The sequence below is a fragment of the Onychomys torridus genome, chromosome 14, assembly GCF_903995425.1.
Source record: "Onychomys torridus chromosome 14, mOncTor1.1, whole genome shotgun sequence".
Lineage (NCBI taxonomy): Eukaryota > Metazoa > Chordata > Mammalia > Rodentia > Cricetidae > Onychomys > Onychomys torridus.
Genome location: NC_050456.1, coordinates 65,964,784 through 65,985,820, shown reverse-complemented (window position 1 = coordinate 65,985,820; position 21,037 = coordinate 65,964,784). Strand labels below are relative to the sequence as shown.

The following is a 21,037-nucleotide window of genomic DNA, read 5'->3' as shown; positions in this document are numbered from 1 at the left end:
GGGAAAATGGAGCTTAAGTGCGTGGTTGGGAGATGACATTTGTAGACTGTGAAGAAGTTCAGCTCCGCTGTCTAAAGCACCACTTGGGTTTTATGATCATTTTCTATTTTTAAAATTCTTTCATTTTCTTCCCGATTCAATTAACACGTTTTTATTTAGTGCCTACTGTCTGCCCAGTACTGCCCTCGTAATTCTAGGAGATAGAAAAGAAGCCTCTGTGAAACAATTTTTAATGATCCTGCCAAGTTGCGGCGGCCACAGGGTGGCTAGAACTTTGTCTTGGAAGTTGAGTCCTGGATTGAGTTGGAGAGGCGTGGAGCTCTGACCCAAATGGGAAGGGTCTGGAGGTGCCGCCCAGAGCCTCTTGATGGGGAGCAGAGGGCATGCCGGAGAAAGTAATAGGGTGGCCAGGGAGCCAGTCTGGATCACTCCTAGAGGTCTGGGAGCTGGACTTCACTTGGGCCATCACTGGAAAGGAGGTAACCACGGAGTAGCTCCAAGAGAAAGGACACCGAGGACCTGATGCCACGTGCCCACGACGAGGGGTGGCAAACCCGCAGTGTAATAATAAGCACTAGTAGCTGGGCCTAGCTAGAATTGAGCGAAACCTTTCACATATATTTTACTGGATAGGGATCACATTCCCAGCTTTTGGGAGAGGAAGCAAGTCCACAGAGGTTAAGGAATCTGCCAGTAAGGGCTGGAGCTGGAATTTGAATCCAAACCATTTGTCCCCCCACCCCCCAAGCTTCATTCTGCACTGAGTATGCGTGCATTTCTCCCTGGGGGACCATATTCCCCAGCAGGTCTCAATTGTTTGTGGGTGGGGGTGGGGTCAGCTCCCCAGTTCTCTTTCTCGCTGAGCTCCCGCCATGGCTACCTCTGCGGTGTGTCTGTCCTTCCCAGGGGTCCCCAAGGTAAAGCTCAGCTATCAGAATTGGAGGTCTAGAGTGGCGTCCTTGGTCCCTCTTATTTCTAGAACTCTTCTCTCCAACACGCGCTCTGCTCCCTCTCAAACGGCTTCTGGGGAAAGCCGTACCTCCAGCCCCATTTGTGCGCGGCTTCCCCTTCTCTCCAAGTCTCGGTTCAGAATTCCTGCGGAGGAGCGGTGTGTACTTACTGGAGGAGCACGTGTGTGTGTGTGTGTGTGTGTGTGTGTGTGTGTGTGTGTGTGTGTGTAGAACGTTTTTGAACCGTCTTCAGCAAAGTACAATAGTACACCCGTCACCCCAGTGTGTGTGTGTGTGTGTGTGTGTGTGTGTGTGTGTGTGTGTGTGGAACGTTTTTGAACCGTCTTCAGCAAAGTACAATAGTACACCCGTCACCCCAGTTACTTTACAGACCACCACTCAAAGCACCAGCTCCCTTTCTACCTGGACTCAAAATAACGTCCCCCCTCCCCTCCTTTTTTTTTTTTTTTTTTAAGCTCTGCTTTATTTGGAAACTTAAAATAACTGGTCACACGGTTAAAAACAGCAGCGGCGCGCCCCCTCCCCGGCGGCCGGGCGCAGCTGTCCGGCCTCCCCCGCGCCCCGCCGCCCGCATTCCAGCTCTCTGAGGTCACGCGCCGCCGCCGCCTCCCCGGATCCGCGCGCCCGGCCCAGGGGGAGGGACGCGGGCCCCGCAGCTCCGGCCCCAGCCCCCGAGCTTCCCCAGCGAGTCCCGCCACGGTCCGGCGGGTGCGGGGTCAAGGTGTGCGGTCGGTGCGCGGGCCCGGGACGCGGACGGGCGGGCGAGCAGCAGCGGCGATCGGCGGCGGCCGCGCGGAGCCCGGGGAGGCGGGACACAGAGCGGGCGCGCCGCCCCGACCCGGCGGGAGCCGGAGCAGGTGAGTGAGGCGCGGGGAACTCGGGCAGGGGCGTAACAAAGAGCGAAGTCTTCCCTTCCTAGGCTCGCTCTGATCTCCTAGAGTCATTTCTAAAAAGAGTCTGGAACTTCTATTCCGGACTCCTCCGCGGATGGCTGCGACTTAATTCTGGATCAGGGTTTGAAATCTTGGGCATAGTTGTGCCTCTCGGAATATGTGGAGTATGAAAGTTGCCTGATAACTTTGGCGACAAGGGGAATAAAGGAAGGACTGTTTGGCAACTCCTTGTTTCGATTTGGGAGTAAAGCGTCTTTACTCCCGGAGAATTCTTGGATCTGCACATTACGACTTGGGATTTCTGCAAACCCTGATTAAAGCATGCTAGTATTATCCTCAACCTCTGCCGAGAAAGCTTTTTGATAATAGATAATGTTAGAAAACAGGTTCTGAACAGCCCCAAGTGACACTGCAGTATGCCTAATAGTTACTGACAGATTTCTCTTTCTTTCTTTTTTAGTTTGTCACACAACAACAATTTCACTCTGAAAATAGATGTTTTGTTTGTAGGCCATTTAACTAGATTATCAATGCACAAATGTTGTTTTTGAGGGACATAGGGTTAATTTAAAGCACTAAGATAAAGACGGTCTAAAAATGTCAGATCCTTCCTTTTCAGTGATTATTGAATGCTAAAGGAATAGTGGCAAAATTCCATGGACACGTGGCGAGCGACTTGGGGTGGGGTGTCCTGTAAGATTCAGGGTTAAAGTGAATTTGACAAACCTTTGGAAGGGGATATGGACCAGAAAAATGAAAATGAACTACTAACAGAGCAGACCGCCTTTTGCAAACTTACAAAGCAGAATTTAATATGCATCTTTTCTTAGTCTATAATGGAATAGTTTTGTAAAGAAATTATACTGTTTTTTCCTTTAAAGGCTATTTATAGCCTATTTTATTTAATAGTTGACAACTAAATCAGCTCTCCCCAGAGTCCCTTAAATTTCTACTTCTTGGCTGTAATAGTCAAACATGATTTATGACATCACTGAGATTATTCATCAACTATAAATTTTAAAGTTACAAAGCAGGACTTTTGCCATAGTGGGTTTTATACGAATAACCAAGAAACCAGACATTCTTAGGAGGAAATGCACAGAAATATAAGTCAAATTATAACAGCTGCTAAAAGAAAGAAGAAAAAACATTGGCTTTTCCTCATCCCTGATGCCGTAAAACATTTCCAATCTCAGGGACAACTGGAAAGTTGAGTGTACCAAATCAGGACTTCGGTTAATAATTAAGTTATATAGGGTAGTATACTGTGTTTAAGGCATAGTTCCATCATTATAGTGAAGAAATTAACACCTTTGACAGTACCAAATCAGATGTCTTCCCTTTGGACATATGAAACTTCGTCTTTTTATACACATTACTTAATGTTTCCAGTTATCACAATTTGTAAGACTGACTGACATCTACAACTTTACCTCTTGAGGTAATACTTTGCACGATACCCATGGGTTTTGTTGTTGTTGTTTTTTTAAATTTATAGAAACACTATTGGTGTATCTTCTGGTTAAAAGCTTGCTTACGTTTTTTTTTTCCAGTGTTTTCAATTTCTTGCTTTTTTTTTTTTTTCATTTTTACTTCATCTGTTTACACTCTGGAAAGAACAAAGAACTTTAAAAAATATTGTGTCTTATTATTACCCACCCCCCTCCCCCTTCCTTCTATGGGATAGTGCTTTTACCCAAGGAAGGCATTCAACAAATATTAACGTAATGCAGTAGGTTTCCACTTTCTCCGCTGGCATTTCTCTGCCCACCCCCACCCCCCCCCTTTAATATTTGTTTTGTCTTTCTAGAATGGTGGCTGGGAGATCACCTTACTATAGAGCTCCAAAAAGCAAAACAGAAACAAAAATTTTAGAAACCTTGACCATGTCCCCATGAGTGACACAGCTCTGAATATAATTATAGATGCCTGTAATCTCCTTAAGGGCAGAGACGGCTTAGGATTCGTCTTAGATTTCCTCAAGATGCTCAATCACACTGCCTTGTGCTCAGAGACGCAGTACACATTTGTGGAATGGAATTCCAAGACCTTAAGTTTGGCAAAGTCTAAACCTCATTTTCTAGTTCAGGCCTTCTGCAGACCAGGGTGCTCATAACCTCTAGGGATGAGTCTCAAACTGGTGAGCAAGACAGAAAAGAATACTGGGAGTGATGGAGAAAGCTGGAGCATACCCAGCTAGGTCCATATTAGCGTGAAACCGAGAAAGCTGCTTCTGTTGAGGCCTGGGGTCTGTTTGCCTGGTGAGGCTTAGGGACAGACTGTCCCATGCGCGCGGTCTCGCACCCAAATTGGGTGATCAGCTAGGACCCTGCCTGGCTAAAGGATTCATCCCCGGGGAAAGGGGCGGAGGTGAGACTGAGCAGTATGAGGGATGGAAATAGCTGAGATTTTTGTCAAATTGTTCAGGAGAAAATAACTCTAGTGGACATAAAAATCCCGAGCTGTCGCTCGCCCCCAGTTTACCTCAACCGCCGAAGTTACCCTCAACAAGTGTGGTTAAAAAAGTAGTGTGTTTGGGGCTGCTGTTACGTAGACAGCCTCAAACTGCGTGACCAATCTCTCCCTGCCTGTAGAACTAACGCCGGCCCCTTTAAATCCTCCCTCCTCCGATCCCAGGGGGCCGGTCCTTCGGAGCACGTCCGCCCGGAAACAGGGCGGCAGGCGGAGGGTTCCGGGGCTTGCGAGGCTTCCGACATTCCCGGTTGGCCAGGCAACATCGCTTGCTTTCCGCTCGGGGAGGGGACTCCGAGGATCGGGAGCTGAGACCCACCGCTGCGTTTGGCTTCATGGGCTTGCCCAGCCTTCTTTGCCCCTTTTAACCAGGATGGCGTTTAAGGCCTCGCCCTTCTCTTTAGGTGAGCGTCCACAGCCTCCTTAGGTGTCCCTACCTAGGAGAAGAGTCCAGAGCACGCTTTCCAGAACAGCTATGATTCGAGAACGAGCGGGTGCTTATAACCTGCTTCTACTCAAATCTTTGTGGTGATGTGAATAATGAACCAGAAGGGGCTTTAGAAATTCTCGTTAAGCACTTTATCTCCTTTGCACCTCACAGTTGCCATATGTTAGATGGATAGGATTATTCTCCCCATTTGGAGTTCAGAGTTAATTTTGCCTGAAGGACCGGTTCTCTTGTGCACTTAACGAACACAGTCAGGAACTAAAGAGTTACCTATGAAAAAACAACCTTAACTCCAAACCAGCAAGATGACCACTAATGCTTTGTAGTTATAGACGTGCTGGGCATTATCTCATTTAATCCTAAACAGCCAAGGCTGCTATCTGTAGAAGTGAGGGAGGTAGAATGAGGGGTGGGGTCTGACCCTGGGCCCCACCCTCATTCCTCCTGATAAACTTTCCTGCCACCTCCCTGTTAGAGCTCTCTTATTCCAGCTGAGGGGCAAAGCTTATTCTTTACACTCAATGACATCTTTTTTTTTTTTAATTTTAAAACCAAAGTCCATAGTAACTGCTTTCCTCTTTCCTTAGCGCTGGCGTGGATGCTCCCATCTCTTGGCCTTTGGAGACTCAGTTGCCTTTTAATGGCGGCAGCGGCTGTTGGATGAGCAACTGGAGACTAGAGTTTGTTTTGACGCGAGGGCGTCGCTTTTGCTTGGCTCCATCGCTCCTGGATTGGTCCTGGTCCCTACACTGTTGAAGGGAGAAGATGCCACTGCCATTTGGACTGAAATTGAAACGCACCCGGCGCTACACTGTGTCCAGCAAGAGCTGCCTGGTTGCACGGATCCAGCTGCTCAATAATGAGTTTGTGGAGTTCACTTTGTCTGTGGAGAGCACTGGCCAGGAGAGCCTGGAAGCTGTAGCCCAACGACTGGAGCTGAGGGAGGTAAGCTGCAAACAACAATGCAGGTTTCTCTGGCTCCTTTCCTCATGGTGGCTGTGTATCCATTCTAGCCTACCTGACACCGGAGGCAAGTCCTGTGGGTGGCTGCAGGATGGTGAGCCTGAAAGCTCCCCTCCCAGTGAGGAAGAGATCAGAGCAAAAGTCTTAATCCGTGGGGTGCTCCTAAGAGAATTTACACTGTCTATCTTTTTAATGTGTTTGAATCCCATAGAGGCTGTGGAGAATCCAATATGATTGTATTTTGGGTTATCCAAGTTCCCACTTATTATTAAATCCTCACTGGTCAGTCTGATCAGTTGACTGCCTTCATGCATGCATGCATGTATTTATTCATTTGTGCAACATTCATTTTTAATTTTCTGTAGCCCAAGTGGAGATTCTAGAGTCATACTGCCTGAAGTTTGAAATTTGGTTCCCTCACCAGCTAGTTCTATAGCCTTAGGCAAGTTATTTGATATCTCTGAGCCTCAGTTCCTCCATCAGAACCCTGAGTGCCTGCCAGTGGCGCCCGTTCCCACAGTGGCAGTGGTTTAAAGCACACGTAAAACTTAAGTACTAGTTGTCTATTACAGTAATCATAGGAACTTGTGCTCTGGGAAGCACCTAATCTACTGAGTAGGAAGTTGTGGAGTCTTCACATATCCCCACAAGGTCCTAAAGTTAAGTTCTACTGTAAGGACTGTAAAAGAACTCTAAACTTGGGACCCTCCCAGTGTTTGGCTGCTTGGACCATGAGTAAGTAAAAGAAGAAACCGGGTTTTAAATGACCCATGTTATATCTGGAAATCCTACATAGATATTGTAGTTCATTTAAAAAAAAAAAGTCAGGAATAGATAAACTTTGTTCTAGGAAAAATCAGTTGATCATTTAGTTTTGAAAACCTGTAAGCACCAGACCAGTTGCTTGCCCCGGAATTGAGACCAGTGAGAAGGCAGTCGTGAATGCTTGTTCTGGTAGGACTTAGAGGGTGGGCAGCAGAGGGAAAGTTCCTTAGGGAAAGGAAAATCTGTGCTGTGACCTGATTGCTAGGGCAAGGGGTCCTTTCGGGCTGCAAATCACTGTTCCTATAAAAGTAACAAAGGCATTTTGTTGTGGTTGAAAGATTTCAACTCACCTTGATAGGAATGAAGAAGATAACATAGGCTTTTTAAAGTAGCATATATTTTTGCCTCAGTCCTCTTGAGAATGAGTAAATAGTAGTTCAAATGCAGAGAGCAGCCACCTACCTACCTGCCTTTGCCCGAGGATGGAGAGATGATGGCTGAAAGCTAGTTGTGACCAACTAAACAACTGCCAGGGATCAGTTAGCCAGAGTTGTAGTTGGTCCTCAGATTATCAGTAGATTGTGGGGACTGTAATTAAGAGAGGAAATATGGGAATGGGTGGTGGATTGGGGGGAGGGAGGGCAGCAGAAGGAGGGAGGACAGCGGAATCTTTGGCTATGTAAAATTAAATTAATTATAAAATTAAAAAAAAAAAGAGAGGAAATATGAAAGAGCTGCGTTTAGTTCGGGACCTTAAATACTAGGTTGGAGGTGCCAATTGGAATCACTTGGTATGGACTGGAGATGTTGAACAGAGAAGTGGGTATGCTTTGGGGAGGGCCAGTCAAGAGATCTGAGCTGAAGGAGGGAGGCTTGGGAATCTCAGTCCAGCTGGGTGGAAGCCAGCGAGAGACAAGGCTGTCCCAGGGGCATGGGAGGAGGTAGCACATGCTCTGTGTTGACAGAAGACAGGAGAAAGCCTTGGAAGGGAATTGGTAGATCCACCCAAGGAGGAAAAAGGGAACACAGTCTGGGAGAGTGGGCCTCAGTGACGGGTCCTGCTTATTTGCATTTATTTGGTCATCTTTATACTTTATACATCTCTGCTCCCCGCCCCCCCAATTTCCAATTTGGCTTTTCCCCCCTATAAAGTTCATCCAAATACACCAGGTCTGCTTCCACCCTCAGAGAGTCAGCGTCTTAAGGACTATGGTGTATTTATTTTTGTACCCAGAGCATAAAGCATGCTCAATACATTCAGGCTCACCCCCATTGCTTTTCTTCTGTTAGTCAAGAAGCCCAGGGCTGGAGACGCCATGGCTAGCAGGTCAGAGCACTGACTGCTCTTACAGAGGATCTAAGTTTTGATTCCCAGCACCCACACAGTGGTTCACAACCACCTGTAACTCCAATTCCAGGGGGATATAACACCCTCTTCTGTCCTCTGTGGGCACCAGGCATGCACATAGTATATAAACATGCGGTATACAGGCAAAAGTCTTGCACACATAAAATAAAAGTAAGCAAATCTTTAAAAGAGCAGCAGCAGCAGTGTAGGGAGTTGGCCATCTTTTGTTAGAGGCTCCAGCTCAGGAGCTAAACAGCATTATTCTACTATGAGCTTCAACCCAAGATTTCTTTCTTTAAAAAAAAAAAAATTGTTGTTAACTATTACTATTATTATATTATTATTGTTATTATTATTATTGAGAGAAGGTCTCATGTAGCTCAGGCTGGCCTGAAACTCATTGTGAATTGCTTATCCTCCTGCCTTGCCTCCGGAGTGCTGGGGTTAGAGGAATGTGCCACCACGATTGGCCTCTGAGGCCAGTTTCTAACAGAAGCCCAGAGCACACCGAGAGAACAGGCCTAATTCTTAAGGGAATGTCTTGTCCTTGGAAAGATCATCTACTGCTTCAGCTTTTACCAACAGTCATGGTTAGCAAGTTTAGCAAACTTTGGCTTGGAAAGCTCCAGAAGGCCTGCTCTGTAATGTGTAAACAGATGTCTTGGTCACCAGGCCTACCCCTTCCAAATGCCTGTTCAGAAATAATCTGAGTGGGTAACACCTGTTCCTCGATTGTGTACATTCAGCATGTGTGAGGGTTAAACACGAACTGTCAGCTGGTATCTCTTACTAGCCTCCCACCAAGCAAACCTGGACTTAACCGTTGTACATTCGGGTGAAGGGTTTTGCTGCTGTCAAGTATAAGCTGCAGGAAAATTACTCCTTTTGCTTACTGAAATACTGTTTTGCTTCCATAAAGCAGTGATAAGGACTTCACAATAATGCCATCTGATGCTAGAGCCAGGGACTTCAGCATGTATTAGTATTTTACTCAGGACACTGGGGCGGAAATATCTCAAATGTAAGTCTGAGGCCAGCCCAAGCTGCACATGGACCCTGTTTCAAGAAATCAACCAAACAGACAATAATACAACAAACCCCAATAATCATACCCCCAAATGAGGAAGGGTTTCCCAGTTCATGCAGGATGATATGTAAACCAGGACAGTTCAGTAACCTGTAATGAGATGTGGAACTGCCAAGGGTCCGTGTTTTTGTGCCCTACGAGCCAAGCCATGATCCACCTCCAACCCCAGAGGAGGCCACATGGGAGGCAGAGCCTCTGAAAGAGCTATTGCCTTGAAAAATGATGCTTTTCAGAGGGGGAATCCCCTTGCCTCCAGAACCGGTGGCTTCTTTTGAGTGGGGGAACGTCCCTTCCCTCGGACCAGTGTGTCAGTGGGCTCTGCTCAGTTGGCCTCTTCAGAGGCCGTTTAGCAGCAGCCTTCCAGAGACAGGTCTGCGGTCTCGTCACATTGGACACCAGTTCTTGTCACTCCCTGAATGTGAAGTTACGTCTACCAGTTTTTCAAATTGAGAATTGGTGGTGGTTTAAAAATTTAATATTAAAGCCAAGCAGTGGTGACACACACTTTTAATCTCAGCACTCAGGAAACAGGTGGCTTTCTGTGAGTTCAAGGCCAACCTGGTGTACAAAGTGAGTTCTAGGACAGCCAGGGCTACATAGAGGAATCCTGTCTGAAAAAAAAACAAAAACAAAAAACAACAAAAACAAACAAACAAAAAGACAGAAAAATAATTTGATATTAAAGTGTGACATTGAGCATCATCATTGTTATCTTGAGGCAGGTCTCACTGTATAGCCCAGGTGGGCCTGGGATTCCAGGTGTGAGCCACCATGCCCACCTTTTATTTTTATTTGTGGTGCCTGTGCTGTGCTTATGTGACCCATGTCGCAGTGACTGGCCGACTTCTCTTGGGATGAGTTCTTTTCTCTTGTTAATAACTGGGAGAGTGCACGTGTGTAGAGTATTCTCGCAGCAGGCACTGGTAGTCCTACTGCGTGCACATTTCTGAAATATTGAAATGGTAGCCTGCCATCGCAAATGAACCACTGTTTCCATACAGGCTGATCAAGTCCGCGTGCAGTGTCCTTGCCCATGGCCCGAGAGCAGAGCCTTAGAACGCTGGACTCGCTCTTTTCTTCCGTTAGGCTCAGCCCCAATCCTAGGCTATGAAATTTTGGATCCAGTTTATATTACTTTCTTTAGAGAATGTATATCTTTTAGAAAATTCTTTTTATGTTTTTAAATTTTCAAAAAAAATTTTTTTTTCCATATTTCGAGACAAGGTTTCTCTGTAGCTTTGGAGGCTGTCCTGGAACTCACTTTGTAGACCAGGCTGGCTTCGAACTCACAGAGATCTGCCTGCCTCTGCCTCCCGAGTGCTGGGATTAAAGGCGTGCGCCACCACCGCCCGGCCTAGAAAATCCTTATTTAACAATATTATCTCATCTTTTTCATGCTACAATGGATTGGATTTTAATTAGGCTTATTGCAAACTTATTTCTTATATATCTTGTCTTCATTTTGGAGTCCTTATGTGACTTAATTTAATCTACATTTGCTTTTCAAAGTTTTTGAATCCCCAATTAGGATACAGGGAAGTTGTGAAATCCCAAAGAGGGATTTCAGATTTATAACCTAAATCTTACAGGACAATTTTTTTCCTCAGCTGCTTTTGAAGGGAGGGAGGGAGAGAGAGCGAGAGGGAGGGAGTGTGTGTGTGTGTATGTTCACTTTAGCACATGCTCCTGTGTGTAGATGCTTTAGGGAGAATATTCTTTAATTAGTCCATGTGTGCATAACTAACACTTTTAAAGCTGAGTTAAATGCTAAGCAGCCTCTAGAATTATCTTCAAAGCATTTTTTTGAAGATGGATAATGCAAACACAATTTTACCTTTCACATTTTGTTTCCTGGCTTTGGGCATTTGCTTACATGGTTGTGGTTTATTATAGATCTTTAAGAAATGAGTTTTAAATAGCATTTAGTGTGTCGAAGGCGTCAGCATTTTCAATGTTAGCATGTAAACTCCACTGGAACAGGGTTACTGTTCCTCATGTATTTCTGGTGTCTAGAAGAGTGCCTGCCACCATTGTATTGCACATGGTTCCTGAATAAATATCCATTTACTTTAAACCGTAAGATTGTTGTTTTAAACCTAGAATGATAAGTATGATTGCAGTTCATTTGTTCAGCCTTGCTCTGCTCTGTGATTTCATTTCCTGGAGAGAGTGGAACATTTCCAAAGCTTTGTACATGGGTACAAAAACACTGTTTTTTTCTTTTTCTCCCTTCCCTTTCTTTTCTTTCTTTTTTTTGGGGGGGGGGGGCGGAGGGGTGGGTGTTGTTTTTGACACAGGGTTTCTCTCTGTAGCCCTGGCTGTCCTGGATCTCACTCTGTAGACCAGGCTGGCCTCAGACTCCGAGATCCGCCTGCCTCTGCCTCCTGAGCTCTGGGATTAGAGGTGTGCACTACCATGTCCGGCTTCTTTTCTTTTTGCTTCTCCTTTTCTTTTCTCTTTCCTTCCCTCTATCCCCTCTCCTCCTCTTCTCTACCCCTTTTCTTTCTTACACATTTGTGCTCGCTCTCTCTCTCTTTTTTCTTTTTTTTCTTTTTTTTTTGCAGTGTTTTGGTTTGGAGCTCAGGCTTGTCTCAAACTTACCATCTTCCTGCCTCAGCCTCTGAAGTAGTGAAGTAGCCAGGTCTCATGGATGGGCCCCTGTGCCCAACTTAACATTTATTTAGAAAGATTGTTTTAAGTTTATGTTATTTTATGCATATGCATATTTTGCCTGCATGTATGTATGTGCACCACATGTGTGTCTGGAGCCCATGGAGGTCAGAAGAGGGTGTTGGATCCCCTGGCACTGGAGTTACTGATGGTTGTGAGCCACCATGCAGGTGCTAGAAATCTAACCCGCATTTGCTGCAAGAGACACAAGCGCTCTATACCATCTCTCTAGCACCTATTATTTATTTATTGGTGATGCCAATGAGTTTATTGGACCTGCTTATAAAGTGTAGGTGGAAGGTCATTACAGGAGCATGGGTGACCCTGAAAAGAGCTGCATGACACATTTACTTCACTCTCATTTTGGGGGCTCTTCTGGAAACATGGGACCACTCTAGTTCTTCTGTGTCAGGCAGGGTGAGCTTCCCCCTGTTCTAGGAAGTGTTCTTGGCTTGGGAGTGTTCCATTTTATTTTATTTTATTTTTTATTTTTTATTTTTTTTTGCCAGAGCTGAGGATTGAACCCAGGGCCTTGCACTTGCTTGGCAAGCACTCTACCACTGAGCTAAATCCCCAACCCAGGGAGTGTTCCATTTTAAATCAGCCTGTCAGGTATTCCAGATAGCCTCTGGCCTTATCTCCACTGGAATCTGGGCATTTCGTGTGCATTTCTCTCTCTCCTGACTGATTTCATTTGGACTCTAAAAATAACTAAAACCTAAGAAAAAGTGTATCACATGCAAATATTCTGGGATGAGTAGTCATAAGTTGAATTCGGGTTCGTATTCATACAGTAGGTAAGATTGTGATATAAAAAAAGATAAATGTTTCACTGAGGATTGGAGACCTTCTGGAGGGACTGGAATTTTAGATTGACCTTTTTACCTGTACAGTTTTCCAAACTCCAAAGGTCAATCATAAATGACTAAGAATTTTTCTTGATTTTTAAATTTCTGTTAAACGATTTTTAAGTATGTGTGTGTGAGTGCGGGTACGCATGTGCCCTGGTGCACGTGTGGAGGTCAGGGGACAACTTACAGGAGTCGGTTCTCTCCACCACTTAGATTCTAGGGCTCAAATTCAGGCCATCAGTGTTGGTGGGCAGACTTCCTTCCTGGCTAACTTGCCAACCCCATTCTGTTACTTTTTGCTTGATAATGAAGGTACTTTGGGGCTTGATAACGTAAATAGCATAAATAAATAAGGAGTCATATGAATAAGCATGGGTGTATGTATGCGTTCTGAAATAGATAATATAGCATCATATGAGTTATTATTGAATTAGGAGACCTATTTACTTAAATGGTAGAGTGTTATGTAACTTTAGTTAAATGTTTAATAAACTTAAGGGCTGATAGGTGTAGCTCAGTTTGTCTGATGTACACGAGACCCCAGGTTCAGCCCCTTGCAAGGCATAAAACTGAATATGGCGGCACACACATGCGATCCCAGCCCTGTAGAGGTGGAAACAAGTAGATGGGAAGTTCGAGTTCATCTTGGACTGCCCAGCAAGCTGAAGGTGCTACAGCCTAGGATACTTGAGACCCTGTCTCAAAGGCCAGAAGACAAACAAAGGGCTAATCGTAGAAGATATGTGTGCTCCAATTTTGGGATTTTCAGGTGAGAGACGACCAAAGTGACTTGAGCATGTGTCTGCTCACCAGGGAGTCCTGGGAGTTGAGTGCCCAAGGTTGGTGAGGGGCTCTCACTCAGTCCTGTCACTGTCCCTGGAATGTATCTCACTGTATATCCCAGACTGCCCTTCACCCCTCATGCCTCCTCTTTGAGTGTAGCTAGAGTTTTCCTGGTCCTGCCTGGCCCACGGTCAGGACAAATCTCTCTCACCCGCCAGTCCCACAGCTGCTCAGACCCAACCGAGTAAACACACAGAGACTTATATTACTTATAAACTATATGGCCGTGGCAGGCTTCTTGTTATCCAGTTCCTATATCTCAAATTAACCCATTTCTATTAATCTATACTTTGCCACATGGCTCGTGGCTTACCAGTATCTTACATATTGGTACTCATGGTGGCGGCTGGCAGCATGTCTCTGCCTCAGCCTTCCACTTCCCAGAATTCTCCTCTCTCCTTGTCCCACCTGTACTTCCTGCCTGGCTACTGGCCAAACAGTGTTTTATTTATTTATCAGAGCAACACATTTAACATACAGAACATCTCACAGCATCTGAGCCTCCTGATCTTCAGTTTTAAAACCTGACACAAAATATACCTATTTCTGGAGTGTAGTGAGAGTATTTCCACAGGTGTACCTAATTTGTAAAGATCAAGTCAAGACTCTTAGCATTTTCATGTCCTTATTTCTGTGTGTTGTGAACCTTCAGATCCTCGTTTGGTTATTTTCAGACGGTTGTTGATGGTTGTAGGCTGTTCTGACTGTGACTGTCTGTAGACCGATAGGACTCCTTTCTCCTACCTGTGTTTCCATACTCTAGTCTCTTTCTGTACATCATCACTATGCGACCCAGACACAAAGTGCCTCTCATATAATCTCCTTTCCCGCTAAAAATGCTCTTTCTTCTGTGGCTTTCCTCCATAGGGCTCAGGAAGGCCATATTCCAATTTTTTTTTTTTTTCCTCGGAGACAGGGTTTCTCTGTGTAGCTTTGTGTGTCTTTCCTGGAACTCACTCTATAGCCCAGGCTGGCCTCGAACTCAAAGAGATCCGCCTGGCTCTACCTCCCAAGTGCTGGGATTAAAGGTGTGCGCCACCACCGCCCAGCCCATTGTCTATTATTATTATTATTATTATTATTATTATTATTATTAGCATTATTATTAGCCACTACTTATTTACTTATTTATTGGAGTGGGGGTTTTTGTTTTTACATTTATGTGTCTAGGAGTTTTGCCTGCATGCTTATCTATGCATCACTTGTGTGCAGTGCCTGTATGTGGAGGGGGTGGTTAGATGAGGCCATTGGATTCTTTAAAACAGGAGTTATAGACAGTTGTGAGCCACCATGTGGTTGCTGGGAATAGAATCCAGATCCTCTCGAAGAGCATCCAGTACTCTTTACCCCTGCGCCCATCTCTCCAGATGCTTTTTTGTTGGGGTTTTGAGATAAGGTCTCATTCTGTAGCCAGGCTTGCCTGGGATCCATCCACACTAGCCTCCACCTCAGTGGTACTTTGCCAGCTTCATTTCCTTGATGGGGCAACTCACTGTTAAGGTAAAGGCTCCCAGAGGACAGAGGGAGGTTATGAGTGAGAATTCCTTCATTGACCATGGGTTATAGTCCAGTGTTTGTCATCTCCACCAAAGACCACCTTTGTGCCCATCTGGACAGTGAGCACGTGACAAGTCTTCAGTGTCTGAACCAGTGACTCATACTTCCTTTTAACATTGATTGCGTTCCTGGGCCATTGATTTATTGAGCCCTCTGTTTCATTCTTGTCAGATATGAAGCCTCCCTCAACATGATATATCCTCTTCTTTGTCAAGATTTATTTATTTTTATTTGCATTGGTGTTTTGCCTGTTTGTATGTCTGTGTGAAGGTGTCAGATCCCCTGGAACTGGAGGTACAGACAGCTGTGGGCTGCCATGTGGGTGCTGGGAATTGAACCTGGGTCCTCTGGAAGAGCAGCCAGTGCTCTCAGCCCCGGAGCTATCTCTCCAGCCTAACATTTTCTTTTCTGGTAACGAAGACTCATTGTTTTCTTACAGTGTGCTGGGTTTGCAGATATTTTCCTCTTCTGATCTTCAAGCAGCCTGTGCACTGACATGTTAATTCAGTTGCCTGCAGTAGTTAACCTCCCTCCGGTTTCTGTTGTCACTCAGGTGTTGGGGATTAGACATGTCCTTGAGCATGCAAGGCCAGTACTGAATCTCTGAGCTTCTTCCTGGCTTGCTTATTTATTTATTTTAATTTTTCTTAAAGATTTATTTATTTATTATGTATACAGAAGAGGAGAAGAGGGCGCAAGATCTTATTACAGATTGTTGTGAGCCACCATGTGGGTGCTGGGAATTGAACTCAGGACCTCTGGAAGAGCAGTTGGTGCTCTTAACCTCTGAGCCATCTCTCCAGCCCTAGTTTTTTTTTTTTTTTTAAGAATTATTTATTTATTATGTATACATTATTCTGCCTGCATGTGTCCCTGCAGGTCAGAAGAGGGCACCAGATCTCATTATAGATGGTTATGAGCCACTATGTGGGTGCTGGGAATTGAACTCAGGACCTCTGGAAGAGCAGTCAGTGTTCTTAACCGCTGAGCCATCTCTCCAGCCCCAATTTTAAATTTCTAGATAAGGTCTTACTCTGTAGCCCAGGATGGCCTAGAAACCCCCTAGGTAGGCTAGCCTCCAATGTAGGGTGCTTTGCCTACTGCAGCTGGAGTTACAGACTCTGGGCTCTTTTTGTTTGTTTAAGCTTTATTTATTTCTTTGTGTGTGTGTGTGTGTGTGTGTGTGTGTGTGTGTGTGTGTGTGTGTGTGTATTCTCTCCTTCTGCCATTTGTTTCCTGGGCATTGAACTCAGGAGATCATCAGGCTTGGCAGTAAGTGTGGAGATATTATGCTCCCCAAAATATTATGTACCCTAATAAACTTATTTGGGGTCAGAGAACACAACAACCACTAGATACAGAGGCCAGAAAATGGTGGCACTCACACCTTTAATCCTAGCCTTCTGAAGGCAGAGATATCTGTGAATTAATTCAAGGCCATATTGGAAACAGCCAGGCATGGTAACAAGAGCCTTTAATTCCAGGAAGTGAAAGCAGAAAGGTATATAAGGCGTGAGGACTAGGAACTAGGCTGGTTAATTTAGCAGCAGTTCAGCTGAGATCCATTTGGATGAGTCTGAGGAAACAGGATCAGTTGAGGAATTGGCAAGGTGAAGCTGTGGCTTGTTCTGCTTCTCTGATCTTCCAGCATTCACCCCAATACCTGGCTCCAGGTTTGATTTTATTAATAAGACCTCCTAATAATTCATGTTACAAGTAAATGTCTTTACCTGCCAAGCCATCTCCAAGGCCCAGTGTTTTGAAACAAGAGTTCACTGAGTTCACTGTGTAACCCAGGCTAGCCTAGAACTCCAGATCCTTCTGCCTCAGGCTCAGGAAGGCTGGGATGTATGCCACTCCTAACCCTCACTTATCTTTTAATGAACTAGTAAACTATCCAGAGGCTATTGAAATTTATGCTGAAAATGCTAATTTCACTAGAAGAAACTGTGTCACGTGTTCTAAAGAGCAATTAGAATGTAAGTTATAAATAATTCATCAAGGGTTGTGCCACCATTACCCAGATGGGATTCCCTGGAAGGTGTGCATTGCAGTATTGAAGTTTAGATGTAGACAAGAGTAGTTATTTTGCATAATGAGCAGCTAAGACAATATACAGTAATATCACACTGGGTGCAAAAGCCTCCTGGCTTTATTTGTGAGCTCTCTTTTCTGTTCCTCTCTCCTTTCTTTGTAGCCCAGGTTGGTCTTGAACTTGTCATCTGCTGCCTCAGCCTTCTGAGTGCTGCTATTATAGATATGCATTGCAATGTCTGGTACATTCTTTTTATGACTCTAAGAGCAGCTTGCCTTGGCTCATGTACCTACTGTTTAGATTGATCTCAGTATTAAGTGCATTTTCAGCAACTCGAACTTTGTACCCCTACATTTAGCCACAGTCGGAGGCAACGAGATGGGCTTGGGTTTGCACCCCTAAAAGGTAGCTTTAGGGGCACTGGCTGTCTGCAAGCTGCCTGGTGCTTTACAGTGCTCACTGGAGGCCCACATTGACTTCTCTTTTCTCTGCTGTCTAGCTGCCCAGGAACCAAAACAGTGCTCATGAGACACTTGTTGGGTGACAGCTTTTTTAAATTAGTGCTGAGCCAGTTTTCTTGAAGCCTTTTCCAGTTTCTTTTCCGTCTTGTAACTGTATTGACTGTAATAATATACTAAGGGGGATGGGGCAGAAAAGGCCACTGGAGAATTATCATGAGGACAGTTTGGAGCTACACTGAGAGTTAAAATACCCACCGGACATCTCTCTTCTTGTCGGGTTTGATGCACATATTTAGAAAATAACTTTAATTCTCCTCCCCTCCCTACTTTGTATCCATGGATATTATCTAAATAGTTATATATTCGACTTGTCGGTGCTTTTTCGGCTAGCACACCTCTCGAAGTGAATTTATGTTAGGATAGCGTGATAACAGCAGAAAAAAGGATCACTTTTGTTTACGTTTCGTTGTTTTGTGGGGTTTGTGCTTGTAGTAGCTGGCATGTCAAGGCCAGACAACTTGTGGGGGTTGGTTCCCTCCTTCCACTGTGTGGATTGAACTTAGGTTGTTAGGCTTTGCAGAAAGTGCCTTTACTTGCTAAGCCTTGCCAGCTCTGTTTGTTTGCTTGTTGAGACAGGGTCTCATGTGGCCTAGGCTGTCCTTCCAGAACATCTAGTACCCTCTTCTGGCATTTTTTGGCACCAGGCATGTACGTAGTATACATATATATGCACAGGCAAATATCTGTGCACGTAAAATAAAATACAAAAATGAATCTTGAGGAAAACCTAAGTGTTTGAGTTAAGCTGATCCACAGGCCCAAAGGGTCTCAAACTTAGAAGACTTAAAAACAAAAAACCCATAGCCCATTTTTGGGCATGAGATGTAAGAATGGTCCTATGGTAGAGCAAGCTGGTTACACGGTCAGAGAATGAGAGGCTCTGGTTTGCCCTCAGTTTGTGAGTTCTAACTAAAATGACTCTGAACAGTAGCACACAGAATAACCTGGCCTTTGTAGTGCAACTTTGTACTTATCTTGGTTATTGCTCTTATCTTTGGGGAATAAAATGTTTCTATATGTTAAACATTCCTGGGGGTGGGGATTTAGCTCAGTGGTAGAGCACTTGCCTAGCAAGCACAAGGCCCTGGGTTGGGTCCTTCAGCTCCGGCCAAAAAAAAAAAAAAGAAAAAGAAAAACAAACAAACAAAAAATGCCTATTTAATTTTTGTTTACTCTTTAGAAACATGTTGGCATTTTAGTCCTGAAATCGAATGTCTTCCTAGGGTGCCCTTTTCTAATTAATTAAATTTATTCATTTATTTTACATCCTGCCAGCAGTTTTCCCTCCCTCCTCTCCTACCATTCCCTTCCCCCACCTCTCCTCTGCCCCGCCCCCAATCCGGTCCTCCTCTGTTTCTGTTCAGAAAGGGGCAGGCCTCCTGTGGGCGTCAACAAAGTATGGCCTATCAAGTGATGACAAGACTAAGCTCCTCCCCTCATATTGGTAATGCAACCCAAACCAGTGCACCTCTGTGTTGCTGATTTGTCTTCAGCCCCAGGACACAGACTTGGGAGAGCAGGGACTCTGTTCTCTGGTTCAGTGCTGTATGCTTGCACCCAGGCTGGCACTGGACACCAGAGGGGATCAGTTAGTGTGAGCTGAAGGAGTAAATGCATTGAGGACGTCTAAGAAATACAGATAGATAGCCTTGTTTTATTTTTATAGTTAATTGATTGAGTGGTGCCACTCATCAGACCCCATGGCTTGTTATGTTTACTTCTTAGCTACATCACCAGCCCAAGAGTTCCTTTTCTTTTCTTTTCTTTTTTTTTAGTGCAGGGGATGGAACTTGCTAGGCAAGGTCTTTACCTAAGAGTTAAATCCTCAGCCCCAAGAATATACTTCTAAAATGATCTTGTTTATAGTGATCATATGCTTCATAGTATCTGATTAGGATTGTAAATGGGAAAAATGAGAGTAGTTTGGTCCTGTTCACTCCTTAGACTTCCTTTTAATAAATCTCCAGATCTTGCTTATCATTTTATGATATGCTGAAATGTTACAGCTACAGTTGAAGAAACTAGGACATTCAAAGAGTTACTTGGTCTTCAGTTTGATGAGATCGAGTATAATTGTCTTGGTCATATTCCTGCTATACATATATTCATTTATATGTGCTGCTGTTCCGACACTGTATATTATCATATTGCCTATAAAGTAAAGAGTGTGCAGTATGATTAGTGAGAAGAAAGTGGAGAAGAACTAAACAGAAAGGAGAGGGAGGGTTGGCCTTGCTGAGGCCCTGTGACCACCGCCATCTGCTAGAAGGAAGAGGTTCCATACTTCATTATTTATGGCAGACTCAGTGTGGAGGTCAGCTCAGCGCTAGAATTAGCCTCGAGCTTTCTAACCACCTTTGTTAGATGATCTCTGCTTGGGATGGACTTTATCTTGGGCTGTCTTTTCTCATCTCTGTCCTGATGAAAGACTTCTAACTTCAGCAGGGGAAGAAAGGCACCAGGATAAAATTATATTTGCAATTTTGCGTGGGATTCACTTTTATTAAACTTAATGCATTAGTGGCTTTAAAAACCCTCCAGCTAATTTGTGCATCTCTCTGGTCTATTTTAAAAATAGCACAGTCAGAAAGAGTCTCAAAATAATTAGACAAGAAATGACCTGGGAATTAGGAAGAGGGTTGGGTTCTTTTAGGATTTGGACCCCCTAGCGGCTGGCCTCTGTTCACTGAGTGAGGCAGCCATATTGACAGAAAAGAAACCAAGCTCTATTTAACTTTGGTTTTGCTCTAGTTACACAGCGGGCAGCTCTCTACAGACTTGGGAGAGCAGTAGTGAGAAGTTTTAAATAGCTATGAAGAAGTCATCAAATATTTTTGAAGGTTGTTGCGTGTGTGTGCGTGTGTGTGTGTGTGTGTGTGTGTGTGTGTGTGTGTGTGTGTGTGAACAAACTAGGAAAGAAAAAGATAATGTAAATATCTGACACTGAAAAAGCTTCATAGAAATCTAGTTAACAGCCACTGTAAATAAATTTATGTAAGGATTCCAGAAACTTCAGTGTTTGAGAGGCACCTGTTAGATGCCTTTTCCACAAGAGCAGACAGAAAGAGTCACCAGGAAGAGTTTCTTATCAAGTGAAGGCTCTTATCAAGAAAGTTCTGGAAGGTGGGTACAAGGAATGCACAAGACCTGAAGGGAAAGCCAGTGATTGAGGGCGGCTGCAAGGCGCATAGTTCTTGTGGTTCTCCATGCTCTTCTGAGGAGGGCAGAGTGCTCCTGGGAAGAAACTGGGGCTTGCTGAGGAAGTCCCAGAGCTGGTTGATGTGGGTCCTGGAGTGTGAACTCCGAGGTGGATTTGTTCCACAGAGGAAGTGAGGACAAAGCTTTCTGAAGACCCATAAATAAGGGTAGGTACCAAAAGAAAAAGAGTGGAAAAATCTTTTGTATTTGGTTTGGAAAAATCTGCTTGTAGTTACAGGTGGAGAAACTACAGTTAATTTGAGTATTGTAAAGCTTGATAGAAAGCTAGTCATTCTTCTATTTCTGGGAAATGAAACACTCGGGATAATTTTGTTGAGTAAATAAGGCTTCTCTTTTTTTGAGACAAGATTTCTCTGTGTAGTTTTGGTGCCTGTCTTGGATCTTGCTCTATAGA

General features: G+C 44.5%; 1 protein-coding gene across 2 annotated transcripts in view; it reads left to right on the top strand.

Annotated features, from left to right (window-relative positions):
- The first annotated feature begins 1,588 nt into the window (after positions 1 to 1,588).
- Ptpn21 (protein tyrosine phosphatase non-receptor type 21) overlaps positions 1,589 to 21,037 on the top strand; it is a 61,724-nt gene continuing 42,275 nt past the window's right edge. The window contains exons 1-2 of one of the 2 annotated variants that reach the window (XM_036206150.1): positions 1,589 to 1,828; positions 5,372 to 5,729. In XM_036206150.1, the coding sequence (XP_036062043.1) occupies positions 5,550 to 5,729 (180 nt within the window). In that variant the 5' untranslated portion in view covers positions 1,589 to 1,828; positions 5,372 to 5,549. Of the gene's footprint in view, positions 1,829 to 4,559; positions 4,741 to 5,371; positions 5,730 to 21,037 lie in introns of those variants that run through there. The other variant, XM_036206151.1, reaches the window with a different exon arrangement.